At 41.5% G+C, this 15,572-nt stretch overlaps 10 protein-coding genes across 10 annotated transcripts; 6 read left to right on the top strand and 4 right to left on the bottom strand.

Moving 5' to 3' along the window:
• Positions 1 to 274: 274 nt before the first annotated feature.
• Positions 275 to 1,411, top strand: SJAG_05265 (Jmj1 protein; the record flags this gene model as incomplete). The annotated part of the gene is made up of 1 exon (XM_002173611.1): positions 275 to 1,411. The coding sequence occupies one exon, from the start codon at positions 275 to 277 to the stop codon at positions 1,409 to 1,411; it is 1,137 nt and encodes a 378-aa protein (XP_002173647.1).
• A 91-nt stretch (positions 1,412 to 1,502) lies between these two features.
• SJAG_02441 (meiotically upregulated Mug66) lies at positions 1,503 to 2,209 on the top strand (the record flags this gene model as incomplete). The annotated part of the gene is made up of 2 exons (XM_002173610.2): positions 1,503 to 1,677; positions 1,719 to 2,209. The coding sequence occupies exons 1-2, from the start codon at positions 1,614 to 1,616 to the stop codon at positions 2,207 to 2,209; spliced, it is 555 nt and encodes a 184-aa protein (XP_002173646.1). The 5' UTR covers positions 1,503 to 1,613.
• A 236-nt stretch (positions 2,210 to 2,445) lies between these two features.
• On the top strand, positions 2,446 to 3,090 carry SJAG_02440 (hypothetical protein; the record flags this gene model as incomplete). The annotated part of the gene is made up of 1 exon (XM_002173609.1): positions 2,446 to 3,090. One exon carries the CDS (start codon positions 2,446 to 2,448, stop codon positions 3,088 to 3,090), a length of 645 nt encoding a protein of 214 aa, XP_002173645.1.
• A 207-nt stretch (positions 3,091 to 3,297) lies between these two features.
• On the bottom strand, positions 3,298 to 6,063 carry SJAG_02438 (hypothetical protein). Its single transcript, XM_002173607.2, has 4 exons — positions 5,763 to 6,063; positions 5,359 to 5,693; positions 5,173 to 5,312; positions 3,298 to 5,117 (listed from the first exon to the last, which is right to left on the bottom strand). Exons 1-2 carry the CDS (start codon positions 6,005 to 6,007, stop codon positions 5,624 to 5,626), a joined length of 315 nt encoding a protein of 104 aa, XP_002173643.1. The 5' UTR covers positions 6,008 to 6,063; the 3' UTR covers positions 3,298 to 5,117; positions 5,173 to 5,312; positions 5,359 to 5,623.
• SJAG_02439 (CAF assembly factor complex subunit C) lies at positions 3,644 to 4,948 on the top strand (the record flags this gene model as incomplete). The annotated part of the gene is made up of 1 exon (XM_002173608.1): positions 3,644 to 4,948. One exon carries the CDS (start codon positions 3,644 to 3,646, stop codon positions 4,946 to 4,948), a length of 1,305 nt encoding a protein of 434 aa, XP_002173644.1.
• A 145-nt stretch (positions 6,064 to 6,208) lies between the features above and the next one.
• Positions 6,209 to 10,449, top strand: SJAG_02437 (ER membrane protein complex subunit 1). Its single transcript, XM_002173606.2, has one exon. The coding sequence runs from the start codon at positions 6,264 to 6,266 to the stop codon at positions 8,820 to 8,822; it is 2,559 nt and encodes an 852-aa protein (XP_002173642.1). The 5' UTR covers positions 6,209 to 6,263; the 3' UTR covers positions 8,823 to 10,449.
• Positions 8,759 to 10,439, bottom strand: SJAG_02436 (ribosome biogenesis protein Sqt1). The gene has a single exon (XM_002173605.2). It carries the CDS (start codon positions 10,249 to 10,251, stop codon positions 9,046 to 9,048), a length of 1,206 nt encoding a protein of 401 aa, XP_002173641.1. The 5' UTR covers positions 10,252 to 10,439; the 3' UTR covers positions 8,759 to 9,045.
• Positions 10,450 to 10,801: 352 nt separating the features above from the next.
• SJAG_02434 (hypothetical protein) lies at positions 10,802 to 13,586 on the bottom strand. Its single transcript, XM_002173603.2, has 2 exons — positions 13,465 to 13,586; positions 10,802 to 13,374 (listed from the first exon to the last, which is right to left on the bottom strand). The coding sequence occupies exons 1-2, from the start codon at positions 13,504 to 13,506 to the stop codon at positions 12,976 to 12,978; spliced, it is 441 nt and encodes a 146-aa protein (XP_002173639.2). The 5' UTR covers positions 13,507 to 13,586; the 3' UTR covers positions 10,802 to 12,975.
• SJAG_02435 (alpha-amylase Mde5) lies at positions 11,094 to 12,871 on the top strand. The gene has a single exon (XM_002173604.2). It carries the CDS (start codon positions 11,244 to 11,246, stop codon positions 12,786 to 12,788), a length of 1,545 nt encoding a protein of 514 aa, XP_002173640.1. The 5' UTR covers positions 11,094 to 11,243; the 3' UTR covers positions 12,789 to 12,871.
• A 122-nt stretch (positions 13,587 to 13,708) lies between the features above and the next one.
• On the bottom strand, positions 13,709 to 15,301 carry SJAG_02433 (protein phosphatase 2C Ptc4). The gene has a single exon (XM_002173602.2). The coding sequence runs from the start codon at positions 14,971 to 14,973 to the stop codon at positions 13,849 to 13,851; it is 1,125 nt and encodes a 374-aa protein (XP_002173638.1). The 5' UTR covers positions 14,974 to 15,301; the 3' UTR covers positions 13,709 to 13,848.
• Between the last annotated feature and the right edge of the window lie 271 nt (positions 15,302 to 15,572).

Here is a 15,572-nt window from a genome sequence, read left to right as displayed (position 1 = left end):
TCCTAATTCGGTTGATCTTTTTCATCATTCTTAGTTTGGCTATACCTCTGATCAGCACAAGTGGTTTCCTTCTCATTCCTCTCCTACGTACACTACCTGCTTCCACAGCGTACTACCTACTACTACCACCACAAAGTGTCCACTATGAGTCACAAATATGCAAGTGGCAGCATTATTTGCAACCTTTATTCGTCATATTCGTTGATTCATAAATCAAGGACTACGTATGGATTACGTTGAAGAATGTTCGTATGAGCAGTTTCTTCAGCGTTACTTGAAGCCAAATCGACCTGTCATATTGGGACCGAAGCTAACAGCAAATTGGATTGCGAGACGAAAATGGGTGAAAAGGTCAAATGAAAATCGAACGGATCGCGAAACTGGCTTGCAATTGAGCTCCGAAACGGCGTCTACTCCCAATTACGAGTATTTAAACGAACAATATGGATCACTAGCGGTTCCTACAGCTTTCTGTGATCAAAAGGACAAGTATGGCTCTCAATTGAGGAAAACACTTCCATTTGAACATTCTTTACTCCAGTTTAAAAAAGACGGTGGCCGCTCAACCCTCGTGTATCCAAAGGACATGCATTTGTTTCGGGACAGGCCCTCTGTAAAGGCCTACGAAACGCCAGAATTATTTATGGACGATTGGTTGAACTTGTACGTAATGGAAGTTGAAGGTGATGACTTCCGGTTTGTATACATGGGTGCCGATAGGTCTACAACTCCCTTGCATACTGATGTGTATCAAAGTTACTCATTCTCCGTTAACATTTGCGGTACGAAACGATGGCTATTCATCTCACCAGAAGATGCTCTCGCTATTGCCGCTCGTTATGGTTCACCAGAGATGCCGTCGTGGATTCGCTATGATGACTTTCAGCCGGGTGGTCCTCTGTACGATTTGCGTAGTAAGATCCTGGACACGTTGCAACGTGAGGGTGAAACGGTTTTCGTTCCTAGCGGTTGGTATCATCAAGTCGAAAACATTGGCGTGACACTTTCGATCAATCACAATTGGTGTAATGCCTCGTGCATTGAATACATGCACAATGCCTTGCATGCCGAGTACGCGAGAACAAGAGAATCGTTGCAGGACTTGCTGGACGATGGAATCACTTCACGCGAACGGTTCTCTGAGGTTGTGGACGAGGTTGTTGCCGCCAATTATGGATGGACTTGGAAAAAGTTTTGGGCGATGATAGAGCATTACTTACGACGCATCCGTTTACATGAACCACGTAAGAAAACCACAGATACACCAATGTGGAACATCCCTCCTCAGTTCATTCCTCCTTGGAGCTATGATGCAAGTGCGCTAAATCGTATTTTTGAGAGGGATGGGAACAAAGTTCCGTCTTCTGTTCTCAGTACATTTCAGCAATGTGAGAACAAGGTATGTCAATGACATGGATAAGTCAAGTACCTTCCATTACAACCTATCTGTCGCAATACCTAATACCTGTTTTCGCCATTCGGTGAATTCGGTGTTTTGCGGCAAGTTCTCCGGGTTCACCGACAACCTGAGACTGCATGTATCAAAATATAGCTCGCAGTGAAGCACAGCAATTCTCCCTTACTTTATCACTTGTTACGAATTCTAGCAGAGGATGACAACACCCCTTACGCTAGACGTTAATCTTTCGTCTGCTGTTGCAATCGAAGCGACGAAAGGTATGTCAATTCCTACAAGCTTCATCTAATGTTTGTGTTAGCTTTACTTCATGCTATTCTATTTCATCGCTTGCTGGGTTCTATTCGACCGCAAACGATCGATTGTTTAAATGTTACAGTTCCAATTTTGGATGATGAGGAACTGGACCAGCAATTGCTAGCGAAAGCTACCGACTTCGTCGACTCCTTGAAAAGAGACACTTCAAAGGGGAACCAGGTTATTCTTCTATTCTACGAGCGACCTCCGAAGAAGACTTGGTTCAGTCGGCACACGACTGAACCTTGGGAGCAATGGGTTATCAGCGTCAATGTCATTGACGAGGATCCTCCGTATGCACAGTCTTCTGAAAGTCTTCAACAGGCCTTAGAGAAACTTGTGCTACTTGTAAATTCGCGGGTGTGTTCTTACCTTCCCCCAGTTGTATCTGAAAACGGTCAGTATCCATACGAAATAGTTGTGAACTCTGCGTCCGAAGGCTGGGGAACACTTTTAAAACGAATGTTGATTGAAAATGTCTCTAGCGGTGAATAGTGGAAATTAGCAGCGGCCACTGCTGTTATCGTATATAGCGATATTTGTAATGTGTAATGACCTAATGAAGATGTTTGGAATGCTTTAATGTTTTTAGCTATAGTAAATGTAGTGCTCACATACGGTCGTCTTCATCAAAAATAGAAAATTTATCATGCTCTTGACATCGTCTTCAGCAACATTCCCCATTTTTGCATTTGTTTACAACGTGTAACGCGTTTGCATTTCGCATTTAGATGACGTGTACACAACTTAAGGTTCTATCCTGCGTAAACAAAAACCTGTCCTCCGCCATCCACGCCATGCATTTCCTTCAATTCTTGGTTTTCTTTGCCGTTTTGTTTCCGGTTTTTGGCGAACTTGTTACGTTGGACCATTTGCAGGTGATTACGTTTCAGAATGCTCTTTCTAATTCATTTTCTTACTCTGATGCCAAGGCCCGAAGTATCTGTGAAGGCTCTCCCTGTTCTTCTTACGCAGCTGACCTTGTTGTGTGTAGACACAACCAAATAAACGTGGATCCTGAAAAGATCCGTTGGGATTGCTCGTTTTACGAGACCTCTGATCGAACTGTTGTTAAGAATTACGCTGTTTCTTGCTCGGCATTCTCCTCGATATATGGAGCCCAAGATCTTGCCAATACGTGCAAGTTAACTTACCGGTTAGAATGGTCTACGAAGGGACTGCTTATGCATCGTCCTTGGCGTTTGTTTTCCTTTCGGGTGTTCTCCTCTACAATTCTTCTTCTTATGGCAGGTCTATTCTTTTTGTTCGCCTCGTTTGAAGTATTTGGGACTCTTGGACGTTCTGGTTCTCCCTATGATGATGGAAGCCGTTGGGCTTTGCAAATGTTTTTGGAAAAGCATTTGGCTTCTCCATAGGGAAATCGTGTTTTAGCCGAATTTTTTGGAGGCGTTTTTGGAACATCCAGTTACTCAGACAATCCGGCTTCTCGTTTTCTCATTCATTTTTTTCTTCATTCTGCTGTTTACGTTTTGTTCAGCCGTTCATTCGTGCATTTGTTTTCTTGGTAATTTCTCCCAGTTGCACCCTAAGCACCCACCCTTGCCTCTCAAATACACTATTGCATTTCCGGAACATAATCATTTTGAAGCATGGCATTCATTTTGTTATCTTGTGTCACATAACCTCCTAACACTGTTTTCCCTTGTGTGAACCTTTTCTCCTTGTGTGGTCCTGTGTGTATACTGCACGCCAAGACAACACACAAAACAGATCAACGCTGGCATGCACAGGTGAAGATTGACAATAAGAAGCGCTCTCATCGACCTTCCCGTAAGTTGTAATAGTAATCGACGACGAGTTGTAAGTCTTTGTGGTGTGTTTGCTTGCACTTTTGTTCTGTTATTATAATTTTTCCCTCAATAATCTAATCCAAACAATACCGCAAACAATTCTTTTTCACAGCATTTAATGGATTCCGCAGCGGGCTTAAGCGTTTCTAACTCAGAAATTGTCACCTCGGAACCTCATTCTGAGTTTGTGAATTCTTTGTCGACAGAACAGTCATATTTTCATGCTCGCTGGAAAAAAAACGCAAGGTTTCTCTACGATCTACTCGCTACTCATGTACTTCCATGGCCCTCGCTTACTGTGCAATGGTTTCCGGACATTGAGCGGCTGCCACAAAAGAACTGTCTTCGTCAACGTTTACTTTACGGGACACACACCCCTCCAGACGTGAAAAATCATGTCGATTTGGCTAATTTCGAGCTCACAGATATCTCTTCCATGACGTTGGATCCTAGCAAACATTACGATGAAGACGCTGGTGAATTGGGAGGATATCGCACGGAACAGGTTTGTCGCTTTCATCCTACCCAGCAGATGCGTCATCAAGGCGATGTAAACAGGGCTCGGTACATGCCCCAGAATCCAGACATCATTGCTACTATGAGTTCTGGCGGAGAAACATTTGTTTTTGACCGAACGAAACACACGCTTGTTCCAGGGAGCGAGTGCTCGCCAAATATCCACTTCCTGAACGGACACACTGAAGAGGGATATGGATTAGCATGGAATCGGTTACGGGAAGGACTTCTTCTTACAGCAGCGAATGACGGAAAGGTTTGTGAGTGGGACATGGAAAATTATACTCGTTCTTCGCACTCTGTTTCACCTGTACGCGTTTTCTCCAAACACAAAGCTGCTGTTAATGATGTCGAGTATCATCCACAACATGTAAATGTGTATGCTACGGCGAGTGATGATGGTGACTGTTCTATTTGTGACACACGGACAGAGAGTCAGACTGTTGGGAAGATTACGTTTACAGACTCAGTTCGTGATGGTCTTCCTTATGCAGTTGCGCACCATCCTGTTCAGGCAACTGTGATTGCAATTGGTACTGAACGGTGCATTTCTCTGTATGACTATCGCGACACAAGTCGGCCATTGCGTGTAGTGTGCATGGATGCCGCATCGTTGGGACCTGTGGATTCCCTGCCAAGTCAAATAACGTACCCACTTGGCGCTACTAGTTTGGCGTGGTCCGCTTTCGACAGTAACAGACTGTATTCGGCATGTCAGAGCATTTGTTCTGTGTGGAATTTCTCGCTGGAAGAACAACCACTGCAATTTGTCCATGCAGGTCACAAAGCTGAAGTTTCCGATTTGAGCGTCAGCTTGCACGAACCTGATCTTGTTGCATCAGTGTCGCAGGATAATGAACTTCACATTTGGAAGCCGTCAACTAACATCCTGCATCCGCAAAAATAATACAACCGAGATTCCTCATGCTGCATCTTACATTCTTTTTGTTGTTCTGTTATCCAGTTTACATAAAAAACACATTCTCGTAATCGGCACTAGAATTCATAGCACTCATAAAGTCATTTAACTCGAAACGGAGACAACAGCCCTTTATAATTTGTCCTTTAGATATTTTCTGGTTTGTTAGAGTTTGTCTCAACGAGCCTCTGTAAGGAAGGGCCTAAACGTACAAAACGAATTGTTTCTCTTCTTCGCTCGCAGCGTCGAATTCAGGAACGCCATTATTTGCCATGTTGTTTGTGCTGCTTCCAAATACTTTTTTGTACACAATGGGACCGAGAAATGCTGTTCCCAAAACAAACATGCTCAACTAACGGCAGATGGTTAAATAACAGTAATTCTATTCCACTACGTACATGGTGAGATGCCACTTTACGGCCGGCAATTGTGTAGTACATGTTATTACTTTTGTTTGTAGAGCGAATGGGAGAGTGTGATGAAAGTAAGAAGTGTAGTAAGGTTCAGGTTTACCATAGAGAAATTCGGATATGTTACGGCTTAAGACATCGACAGTCTAAGATAGTAACATTGTTATCCGTGTTTTTTTTATAAAGTGACAGAGTGTTTGTGCCGTTTGTTTCATGGTTTAAAGGGTTTGGTTTCAACGTCATAAAGAGTTTTTTAGTAAAGTGCAACGATTGCAAAAGTTTCGTTTGGAATGACCCGGTCCCGGTAACCTTTGAGCATGGATCTATTCTGTTAGTATGAAACTCGAAACAAGGAAGTTTGGTTTAGGTGTTTCAGTTTACCGGACACATACAAAAGAATAAAGAGAGCAGCAATCCCCACAAGAAGCCATTTCTTCAAACGTTCAGTGTGTAATTTCTTCTCTAACAGAATCATTTGTTCTCTCGTGACCATAGAGAATTCAATAATTCGTGAACGCTCGTAGCCAGTAAGAGCTGCACCTGTTTTTTTGGCCAACGCAAAACTTGATCCCGTCAATTTTCTCGTGCGCTTAGAGTTTTTTCTTAGTGATTTACGAACAAGATTCTCTGAAAACATATTGATAATGCGATATTGCTTTTGTAAACGCGAACATTACGGGCAGTATTTAAGCTTTACGACGCGTCGCGTTTCTTTGTATTCAAAATTTAATAAACGCGTCTAAAGCGAGACACAGTACACCTCGTTAAAGAGCATAATGCGGTGAACAATAATTCACTAATGTTGGATAACGCGCTACAGTGTGATTTAAAGAGACATTGCTCTTACAGTTCCTGTTCCCAGCGTCGTAGAGGCCAGAGCCAAATTCATTTTCATGGCAAACCTATTGGTTTTGTTGTGGTCCCTGGCGCTAGGATGCTTATTTTCATTGACTGATGCTGTTCTTGTGAACGAGATAGGCAAAAATGACTTTGCGTTGCAATTAGTTGGACGTGTGCAACAAATGCATATTGACCATAGCACGACTAGCGTCTATGTGTTGTCTGACCGTCATTTTCTGGCTTCTCTTGGGCTTGAAAATGGTGAAATTAAATGGAGACAACTGGTTTCGCCAGAAACGAGTGTTTTCGTAAACGAAGGTGCCAATCTGTTAATGACTTTGGAACGAGACTCATTAATTGCATCTCTTTGGAACTCAAAAACAGGAAGTCTGTTATTACAGAAGCAAGTTGACTGTGGCACTAATGTTGTACCTACTTCTACAGGCTTTGCTTGTATAAATCAGGATATGCATTCTGTGGCCGTTTTCAGCAAACAAAATTCGACCTTTTCAGTGAAAAATATTGATACTCCTACGGAGATTATCGGCGTTGGCGTCGATGGTGATGATATTTGGACTGTGTCTTTGGAAGAGGACGATGTTCACGCTCTCCCTCTTGGTCAATCAGCAGTACATTCCAAATCATTACTTGCAAACGTGCCTGCAAGCAAACATGAGAAGGGATCTGATTTAAAGATTCACCTTCTTTGGCAAGGTCTTGTAATTTGGAGCAAGGAAAACACAGTTTATGCCCAACAACCGATCATTGAGAGTGAGCCTGTCAAATTGTTTGATGGTGCGTGGAAATCATTGAGACTGTGTGTTCACGACAACGTCCGTGCGTCTGTGGATGTGTATCTTTCTGATGAGAACGACTCGGCTGTTTTTCTTTCAGTTTCAGTGGACGAACAAGGACGCCCTATTGTAATAAATACCAGTGTATTGCCAGTTGGTAAGCTTACTAGTTACACTTTCACTGAAAATGGGCGTTACTCTGTTCATGTTTTGGAAGATGGCACGCTAGAGGCATTTGCTGGAGACAAGCAATTGTGGAATCGCGAAGAATCTATGGCATATGTTGCTGATTCGTTTATGGTTGGATTACCTGAACGAGACGAGCTTTCAAAACTCGTCCAGCAAGAAGAGTCTCATTCCTTTCCTTTTTTCAGTCGTTTGATGCGTCATTTGAAGGCACTTCCACAGTTATCGCTTACTAAAATTATGGAGCCCAAGGGACAGTCGGATGCATTTGACAGTATCTTGATCATCGCCTCTACCACCGGTAATTTGTTTGCTTTGGATACAAGACAAAATCAAAAGTCTTATATATCGTGGAAGAAAGTATTGGCTCCTTATCCCTCAAACGTGCGTTCTTGGTTGCTCAACCCTGCTACTAGAGATTACGACGTCGCAGTTGTTGCTTTCGTTGCAGAATATCCCAATGAAACAATTTACTTTGAGTTAAATGCCTTTACAGGTGACATTTTGTTTCAAGAACGTTTGCCTTATACCCCAGAGGACTACTTTGTTATTGAAAATACGAACAATGACACTCGGTCAGTTACGGTTGCTGCCGTGAATAATGCAGCAATAGTGATTACAAACAAGGGTCTTGAAGCCAACAGATCCTTATCAGACACTGTTTTTACGAGAACAAGAGACCATATTGTAAGTGGTCTTGTCCTTCAACCTGATTTGACCTTTATTGAGAAATGGCGTTTCCCGTTTACTGAAGACGAGCAAGTCTTAAAGGTTGTGAAGCGAAACCCTAAAGAGATGATTCCTTCTGTAGCAAGAGTTTTGCACAACAGAAACGTCATTTACAAGTACCTCGACCCGAACATGATAACCGTGTTCACGAAGCGTTCAAATACGCTTCATATTTATGTGTTAAACGCCGTTTCCGGCGCTCTTCTTTACTCTACAAAGCATACCAATTTACCTGAATCCATAAACCTTCAGGCTGTTATGTCAGAAAATTGGCTTTTGTATAGCTTTTGGAGTGACGTTCCTAACTTGAGTACAAAGGTTGTTTCGGCTGAATTCTTTGAAAGCGACAAACCAAATGAAAAATTGCCGCTTGATAATTATGTTTCTGGAGACGTTAATGCTTACGTTCCATACGTTGTGACACAATCATACATTATGCCGAAGGATATCATCTCTATGGGACTGACAAACACCGCTCAAGGTATCACAAGCCGGGATGTGTTGCTTGGTCTGTCAACGCAACAATTAGCCATGCTTGCTCAACCCTACTTTAATCCTCGACGTCCATTACTGCCACCCAAAGCGAAGAATAAGGATTCTACTCTCATTCCCTATGAACCTGTTTTGCCGATGGAAGACCAAACGGTGCTCTCATACAATTTACGTGTGTACAATTTGACCCAAATCTCATCTCACCCTAGTGTTTATGAAAGTACTACTTTGGTATTCGCATGTGGACATGATATCTTTTATACTAAGGTCGCACCAAGTTTGCCTTTTGATATGTTGAGTACCGCTTTTGATAAAAGACAACTTTTGCTCACAACATTTGCTATCTTCCTCGGTGTAATCTTTACACGGCCTATGGTAAGATTAAAGCTGCTGAAGCAAAAATGGTATTAGTGAAAAGGAACCCTTTATGTATCTTAGTCTTTTCCATGTTTTTGATGTTTGTTCGCTAGTACAGCAGATGGAAAAAATGTCTATTTACCAGTCTTGTGTACCTCGTATTCTAATAGACTACTTCATGAATGATAAATGAAAAATGAGCAGCATGGTAAATATTCTTAAAAGAAAATGATAACTTTTTTTAAAACAAAATCCTAAACAAAATCGTACACTAAGTTTATTCGCAATTGAACACCAAAACTGTTTTATCGTCCGAACCAGAAATCACTTGTTTGCCGTCAGGCGCGACAGCCATGCACAGGATGGGTTCCTGATGACCGCTAATTTCTGCCAACAACTGTCCTGTACGAATATCCCATTTTCGAATAATACAATCGCCACAGGCAGTAAGCAAGTAGGGAGAGTTTGGAATAAACTCGCACGATACAACAGCTTCGCTATGAGGTAAAGACTTTCTGAACTTCAAAGAAGCAGAGTCGTATAACGCGACAGTGCCATCAACACTTGCACAAGCAAAGATGGGAAGAACTGGGCAAAGGGCGATCTTCTCAACACTCTCCGTTTGTGTTTCCAATGATGCGAGAATAGTGCGACTGTTAAGATTCACAACCTTCACTTTACCAGAACTTCCGCCCAGAAACAGAACGTTACCCTCCTTATTGGAAGTAAAACAAACCCAACCACCGGCGGTTTCTTCATTTCCTGGATCAAAACGTTGATCATCACTGGTCAATCTGACTTCTGCCTCACCCGACGCAGGATTCCAAACGATAGCAGTACCCATGTCATCGACAGTAGCAAGACGCTTACCAACACCGGGTGGGATAAAGGCGCCTGCATTACAGGGTGCAGTGTGACTATAGAAGACATTGGCGACCTTACCAGAAGGCAAAGACCACATCCATACGCTACCGTCATTGCAACCTGCTGCAAGGAAATGACCCTTAGGATGCCATGAAATCCAGATAACTTCATCGCTAGTCTCCAAAGCAGCGATGAACTCACAGCCAGTGGACATTTTCCAAACACGTATTTGAGAGTCCATACCACCTGTAGCGATATACTCGCCATCAAAGCTCCATTCAATAGCAATAATAGAATCGGTGTGACCAGTCAGAGTATGCAGACGTTCACCGTTTGTACGATCCCAGATGTAAGCCAAGTCATCTCCTCCTCCTGAAGCACACATATTGGGGTTGGATTTGTTAATGGCAACAGTGAATACAGAATCCTTGTGCTCAAAGAAGCCCTGAACAGACATATCAGGCACCATGTCAACCAAGTTTTCGCCTTGGAAACCATCATCGTTGCCTTCACCCTCCTCGTCAAAATCCTGCTGCATGCTGTTTTGATCTTCAGCAACTACTTCATCGACTTCATTATCCTCAATGAACTCGTCTGCGGGAACATTTTCCTCTGCCATTTTTTATTTATATTTGTTTATTAAAGCGAACCTGATGGAGGTGTTGGTTCTGGTTGAGTTAAATGTATTCAGTAAAAATTAATGGGGAAGCATTTAGTGTCTCATACGTTATGTTTCAATGTATATTTTATGATTAGAGCTTTAATGACTAAATTGTTAACGTAGAATTTGAAGATTTTTTATGTCTGATTCATCTAACTATAAACTTCGCATTAGGGAACACAACTACAAGTAAGAATAATTTCGAGATATGAAAACATTAATCCCTAACGTTTAAACTTATTATAAGTATTATAATTTTCTTTTTTTGTATGACAATTTTTTATGAATATGTTTCATGCATTTCTAAAAAATACAAGAGCTTTTTTATCATAATTAAACATTAATATTAAAACACATTATCTGTGCACTAATAGAAAGCTCTATACACGTATAGCAATGAGTGAATAAGTGAATGAGAAAAGCTAGCTTTATTTTTACTCAATTCCTGAAGTGATTACAAAAACAGAAATCGTCATTGAGGATTTGCATGCAATGAGTATTGAGCTTTGTAAAGCAAGATATTACATACCAAAAGTACTTGATTCGTTAACTTCGTATATGAAATATTGCTGCAACTAAATCATTAACTATAACATTATAAAGGATTGGAGACGGCACTTGATAATTAACAAGCGATTCATCAATTAAATACTGCCCTATATCTCGTATAATTACATTTTAAATAAATAGATAATTGACTTGAATAAAGTCAGTCCCTAGGATTTTCATGCATTTTATTGCATAACTGTATTTTAGGACGCCATGACAATATAGCATTCTCATAAACAGTAGAAGTGTATACACACTTTATGTATTTTGATTGAGTGAAACTATGTGACATTGCATGACGTGTGTTTACACTTGCTTTTATGTAAACAAATAAACAAACCTCAATGACTTTAAAAGCTTGAGGTTCCCTCTTAATTTCCTTGGACAACAAATCACCAAGGATGAAACCAAGAAACATTCTATCAGCAATCATCCAGCTGGTGTCCGTACTTGAATGTGTGTCCCCGGTACTGGCACTAGGCAAAGATGAATGGAGACGCCAGTCTATCTATTCGATAATTACGGATCGATTCGCTGCATCAAATCCTGCTCCATGCAATCCAGAGGATCGTGCCTATTGCGGTGGAAATTGGAGAGGAATTATCGAGCATCTTGATTACATTCAGGGTTTGGGCTTTACCGCCATTTGGATATCACCCATCGTTAAAAACATTGAAGGTGTTACCAAATACGGAGAAGCGTATCACGGCTACTGGCCCCAAGACTTTTTTGAGTTGAATCCCCATTTTGGCACGGAAGACGATTTGCGTGAACTCGTTAGTGAGCTTCACAAACGTGGAATGTACATTATGGTGGATACTGTTGTTAATCATATGGGCTCACTAGATCCAAAATCCATTGATTTTGCTTCGTATCGTCCATTTAACAACGAAGGCTACTTTCACCCAATGTGTCCTATTGACCAGGATGACCCACTTTCAATAGAACAGTGTTGGATCGGAACAGAACATATGACACTTCCAGATATTGATACCGAGAGTCCAGAAGTCATTGAAATCTTACATAACTTTATCAGTGATCTAGTCAAAAAATACGAGTTTGATGGTCTCCGTATTGACGCGACAAAGCACGTAAGAAGAACATTTTGGCCAGGCTTCTGTGAAGCAGCTGGCGTTTATTGCCAAGGTGAGCTTTGGACTGGTGACCCGGCTCAGTTCTGTGAATGGCAAGACTACATGGATGGATTACACAATTTCCCCGTCCAAGGTGTTGCTGCTCAAGCAGTCGTTCCAATCAATGACCGCGGTTTGAGAAAAACTGCATACGCTATGGATCGCGTTGGAAAACTTTGCAAGGACAGTACCGTATTGGGACTTTTCTTGGAATCTCAAGATGCACCTAGAATGGCTGCGCTAAATAAGGACGTCAATGTTCTGAAAAACGCGATGCTGTTTAACCTCATGGGCGATGGCATCCCAATTGTATTTTACGGTCAAGAACAAATGTTCGATGGCAGCCATGATCCATTCAATCGTCCGGCTATGTGGGACAAGGGTTACAACACCGATGGCGTTCTTTACCAATTCACATCCAAAGTGAACAGTATTAGAACAGCTCTTATCAACGCACCCGGAGGTGAAGAATTCATCCGCTCGAAGTCCAAGATAATGATGGTTGGTGACCACGTTATGCTTATGTACAAAGGCGATGTAATCACTCTGGTCACCAATTATGGATCCAAAGACAAAGAATACATTATCAAGATGCCAAGCTCAGAAACCATGGTTGATCTTCTCTCATGCCAAATGATTGAACAATCAGACAGCATAATGAAAACTTCCGTTAAGCGTGGAGAACCAAAGCTGCTTTACCCGTACGTTCTCGCCATGCGTGATGGATTCTGCTTAGATGAACTTGTCGTTCAAGATGCCATTGATGATGTTATGTTCCCTGGCAACGAAATCCGCGGTCCCGATCTTAACTAAGGCGTTATTGTCTTTTCATGTCTCTGTGCCATTTTTAGTTATGAACAGTAGTTTCATTTTTACGATTTTAGTTCCAATTCCAATAATAATTTGCATGTTCAAACTAACAGCTTTTTCATTTCCTAACTTCCTAAAACATTTCATGAGGCTCAACATACAATTTTCTGAGTACGTAAGCCGTAGATTCTTACTTGCTTTCGCGAAGACCTTGAATGGTGCAAACAATATGGCGAGAGTGATATGCTCTACGGAACTCAGCGAGCTCAATGTCCTGCCACGTACCAAGCAATAAAGAACCATTGCGAATGGGAATCGTCAAACTGGGACCCAACAAACTAGACTTTACATGAGCCGGCATATCATCGGAACCTTCATCTGTATGGCGGTAAGGGGCACTCTCTGGTACAATTCTATCCATGGAATCGGAGAGATCCGTTCTAGTATCGGGATCCCAATTTTCGTTCACTGTTAAAGCGGCGGAAGTATGTTGCATGAACAAATTGAGCAAGCCAACGGAGAATTCTTTGATTTCAGGGAGATGAGACGTAATTTCCTTGGTAATAATATAAAAACCCTTGTTACGTTGCTAAACGGCACATATTAGCAATTGAAATATTTTCTGATAGCTAGTTGAAAATCGCATATTTTTAAAGTTAAAAAAATGACAGCTACTAACCTCAAGAGTAATTATTCTCTGGACCATATCCATTTTACTCATCGTTGATTCTTTCTTTTTAAGCAAAATTTGACAAGTTTCTCAGCTGAAAAATGAATAGTTATTGCTGATGGAACAAATATTAAATCGGAGGACTTGTGTTGTGTAAGAGAATCAGACGAGCAGAAGCCTCAGTGTTAGAAAGTTCATAATAAACTCAACAGTAAATGTAGCTATAAACGATTAAGACTGAAATGATAAAAGAATTGAAGAGCTCTGCTAAATTAAATCAATACTTTGGCTACCTCGTCAGCACTAGGATCTGATCACAAAATCATGTACTCCAATGCTATTTTATTAAACAAATACAACAGCGGAAAGGTCGTTACTAGCGTTTCATTTAAATCATTGAGGACGTATAGGCGCAGATGACTTCGTATCACGAAGGTCATTGGTAAAATCATTAATTGTTCGTCTCCCCCAACCTGGCAGACTAATCACAAGACAGCTAAGATCGTCAACTGACCCAATGCTTTGAGCATAACGCAGGACGTTTTGGGCTGCATCTTGTGGATTTGAAGAAAGCTTAACTATATCGGTCAATTCGGCATCTGTGATTACGTCGGTTATGCCATCTGTTACGAGTATTAGGAAAGCCCAATCATCACGTAAGCAAGACAACGAAGTAAGTTGTGGTTCACAAGAAACGCCAAGCCGCTTCAGCTTGTATCCTTCACCAAAACTTCGAGTATTCGCAACATACGCAAATCGTCGTTGACCAAACGAGTCCATGCAGAAATTAACACTATACTTCTGTAACCGATTCGCTTCACCGTGATTGGAAAGATTGTGTTGGAAGGTTAACCGATGAGCTCTTCCGGTGCGAGCATCGCACAGAATGGCTCTTGTGTCACCAACATGCGCTAAATGAATATGGTATGCATCGCTGTCCCAGTACGGTTTTGAGGTCTGTGTTGTGATAACGGCCACTGTACCCACTGAACCAGGTATAGCCTTTTCTGAATCAGGACTCATGTTAGCACGAAGATACCGTAGATCTGCATCAAGAAATGAGTAGTACAGTTTTGCTTGCCAAACTCTCGACTCAGTACGTAGATACGGTAACAAGCTTAGTGGAAACGGGCTCTTCAGTTTCTCGGCATAACCGCCTATGGATTTTGCTTCGTGTAAAATAGCCTTCGCATTCGCAAAGTTGTTTTCTTCTAAAATCCGTCCGAGATTCTCAGCAAGGTATTGGCTGCACTCAGACCCACCGTGTCCATCAAAAACTCCATAAAAAAACGGGCTGTCATGTTCACCATTGCATTGCTTTATACCATTCATATATCCATATGCGAGACGATCCTCATTACATGGATTGTCGCCCCGGGCCGTAGCAATGCCAAGGCTTTGAGGAACATGATCCATGGGAATTCGGAGGAACCTTCCATATTTTGGAGTGTAATAGGTCTGATAACTACGCCGACTTTGAAATCGAAATGCACGAGATATGGTTTTGAACATGCTCATAAAAGAGAGTTAGGTTTAAGGAACGATCAGCAGAAACTTTCTCCTGTTTCAATAAACGACAAATGAATCAATTGGGGTCAGGCCAATATTGGCGAGACAAACAACCAAAAAAAAAATAACAGGATAATAGACAATAAATAAGAAAAAAAAACCTACAGCAATAAAATTACAGCCTAGAAAGAATAATTAACGGCACAAATTCCAGGATACTGCTTTTGCTTTCCTAAAAAGTGTTTCATTAGCTTCACTCCGTAAGCGAACTGTGGGTGTGCTTACTAGACGAATGGGAGGGAGGGGGGATAACAGAGTCGTTTGTCTAATCAAGTCTAGTAGTGTAAGGGAAAGAAAGCAATCGCAATTGAAGTGTTTATTCAAGAAACATTGCGAATTTCTCAACGTGGTTTTGTGATCAAGATATAAGAGATCTGGTTGATAGTATCCCGTTAGTTAATGCGGTTTCACTGAAAGCCAGGAAGAGAAAAGCAGGAGTTAGAGGATGCGGGAATCCACGTGTACCTGCATATGAAGGGGATATCAATTGAATGAAAGAAGGTTTGACACAAGCCAAAAAAAGGTTTTGAGTTCTTTATTTTCTTTTC

This window comes from Schizosaccharomyces japonicus (genome assembly GCF_000149845.2).
Source record: "Schizosaccharomyces japonicus yFS275 unplaced genomic scaffold supercont5.1, whole genome shotgun sequence".
Taxonomy (NCBI): domain Eukaryota; kingdom Fungi; phylum Ascomycota; class Schizosaccharomycetes; order Schizosaccharomycetales; family Schizosaccharomycetaceae; genus Schizosaccharomyces; species Schizosaccharomyces japonicus.
This window is presented reverse-complemented; position numbering and strand designations above follow the sequence as displayed.

Excerpts from the sequence above, each read along its gene's own strand:
- SJAG_02438 (XM_002173607.2), bottom strand. The coding sequence starts at position 6,007 with ATGTTTTCAGAGAATCTTGTTCGTAAATCACTAAGAAAAAACTCTAAG. Across the intron at positions 5,694-5,762 it reads GCTGCTCTCTTTATTCTTTT|ATCCATGCTCAAAGGTTACC; the intron begins GTATGTGTCCGG and ends CTAACAGAATAG.
- SJAG_02437 (XM_002173606.2), top strand. The coding sequence starts at position 6,264 with ATGGCAAACCTATTGGTTTTGTTGTGGTCCCTGGCGCTAGGATGCTTA.
- SJAG_02436 (XM_002173605.2), bottom strand. The coding sequence starts at position 10,251 with ATGGCAGAGGAAAATGTTCCCGCAGACGAGTTCATTGAGGATAATGAA.
- SJAG_02435 (XM_002173604.2), top strand. The coding sequence starts at position 11,244 with ATGAAACCAAGAAACATTCTATCAGCAATCATCCAGCTGGTGTCCGTA.
- SJAG_02434 (XM_002173603.2), bottom strand. The coding sequence starts at position 13,506 with ATGAGTAAAATGGATATGGTCCAGAGAATAATTACTCTTGAG. Across the intron at positions 13,375-13,464 it reads AGAGAATAATTACTCTTGAG|CAACGTAACAAGGGTTTTTA; the intron begins GTTAGTAGCTGT and ends TGTGCCGTTTAG.
- SJAG_02433 (XM_002173602.2), bottom strand. The coding sequence starts at position 14,973 with ATGAGCATGTTCAAAACCATATCTCGTGCATTTCGATTTCAAAGTCGG.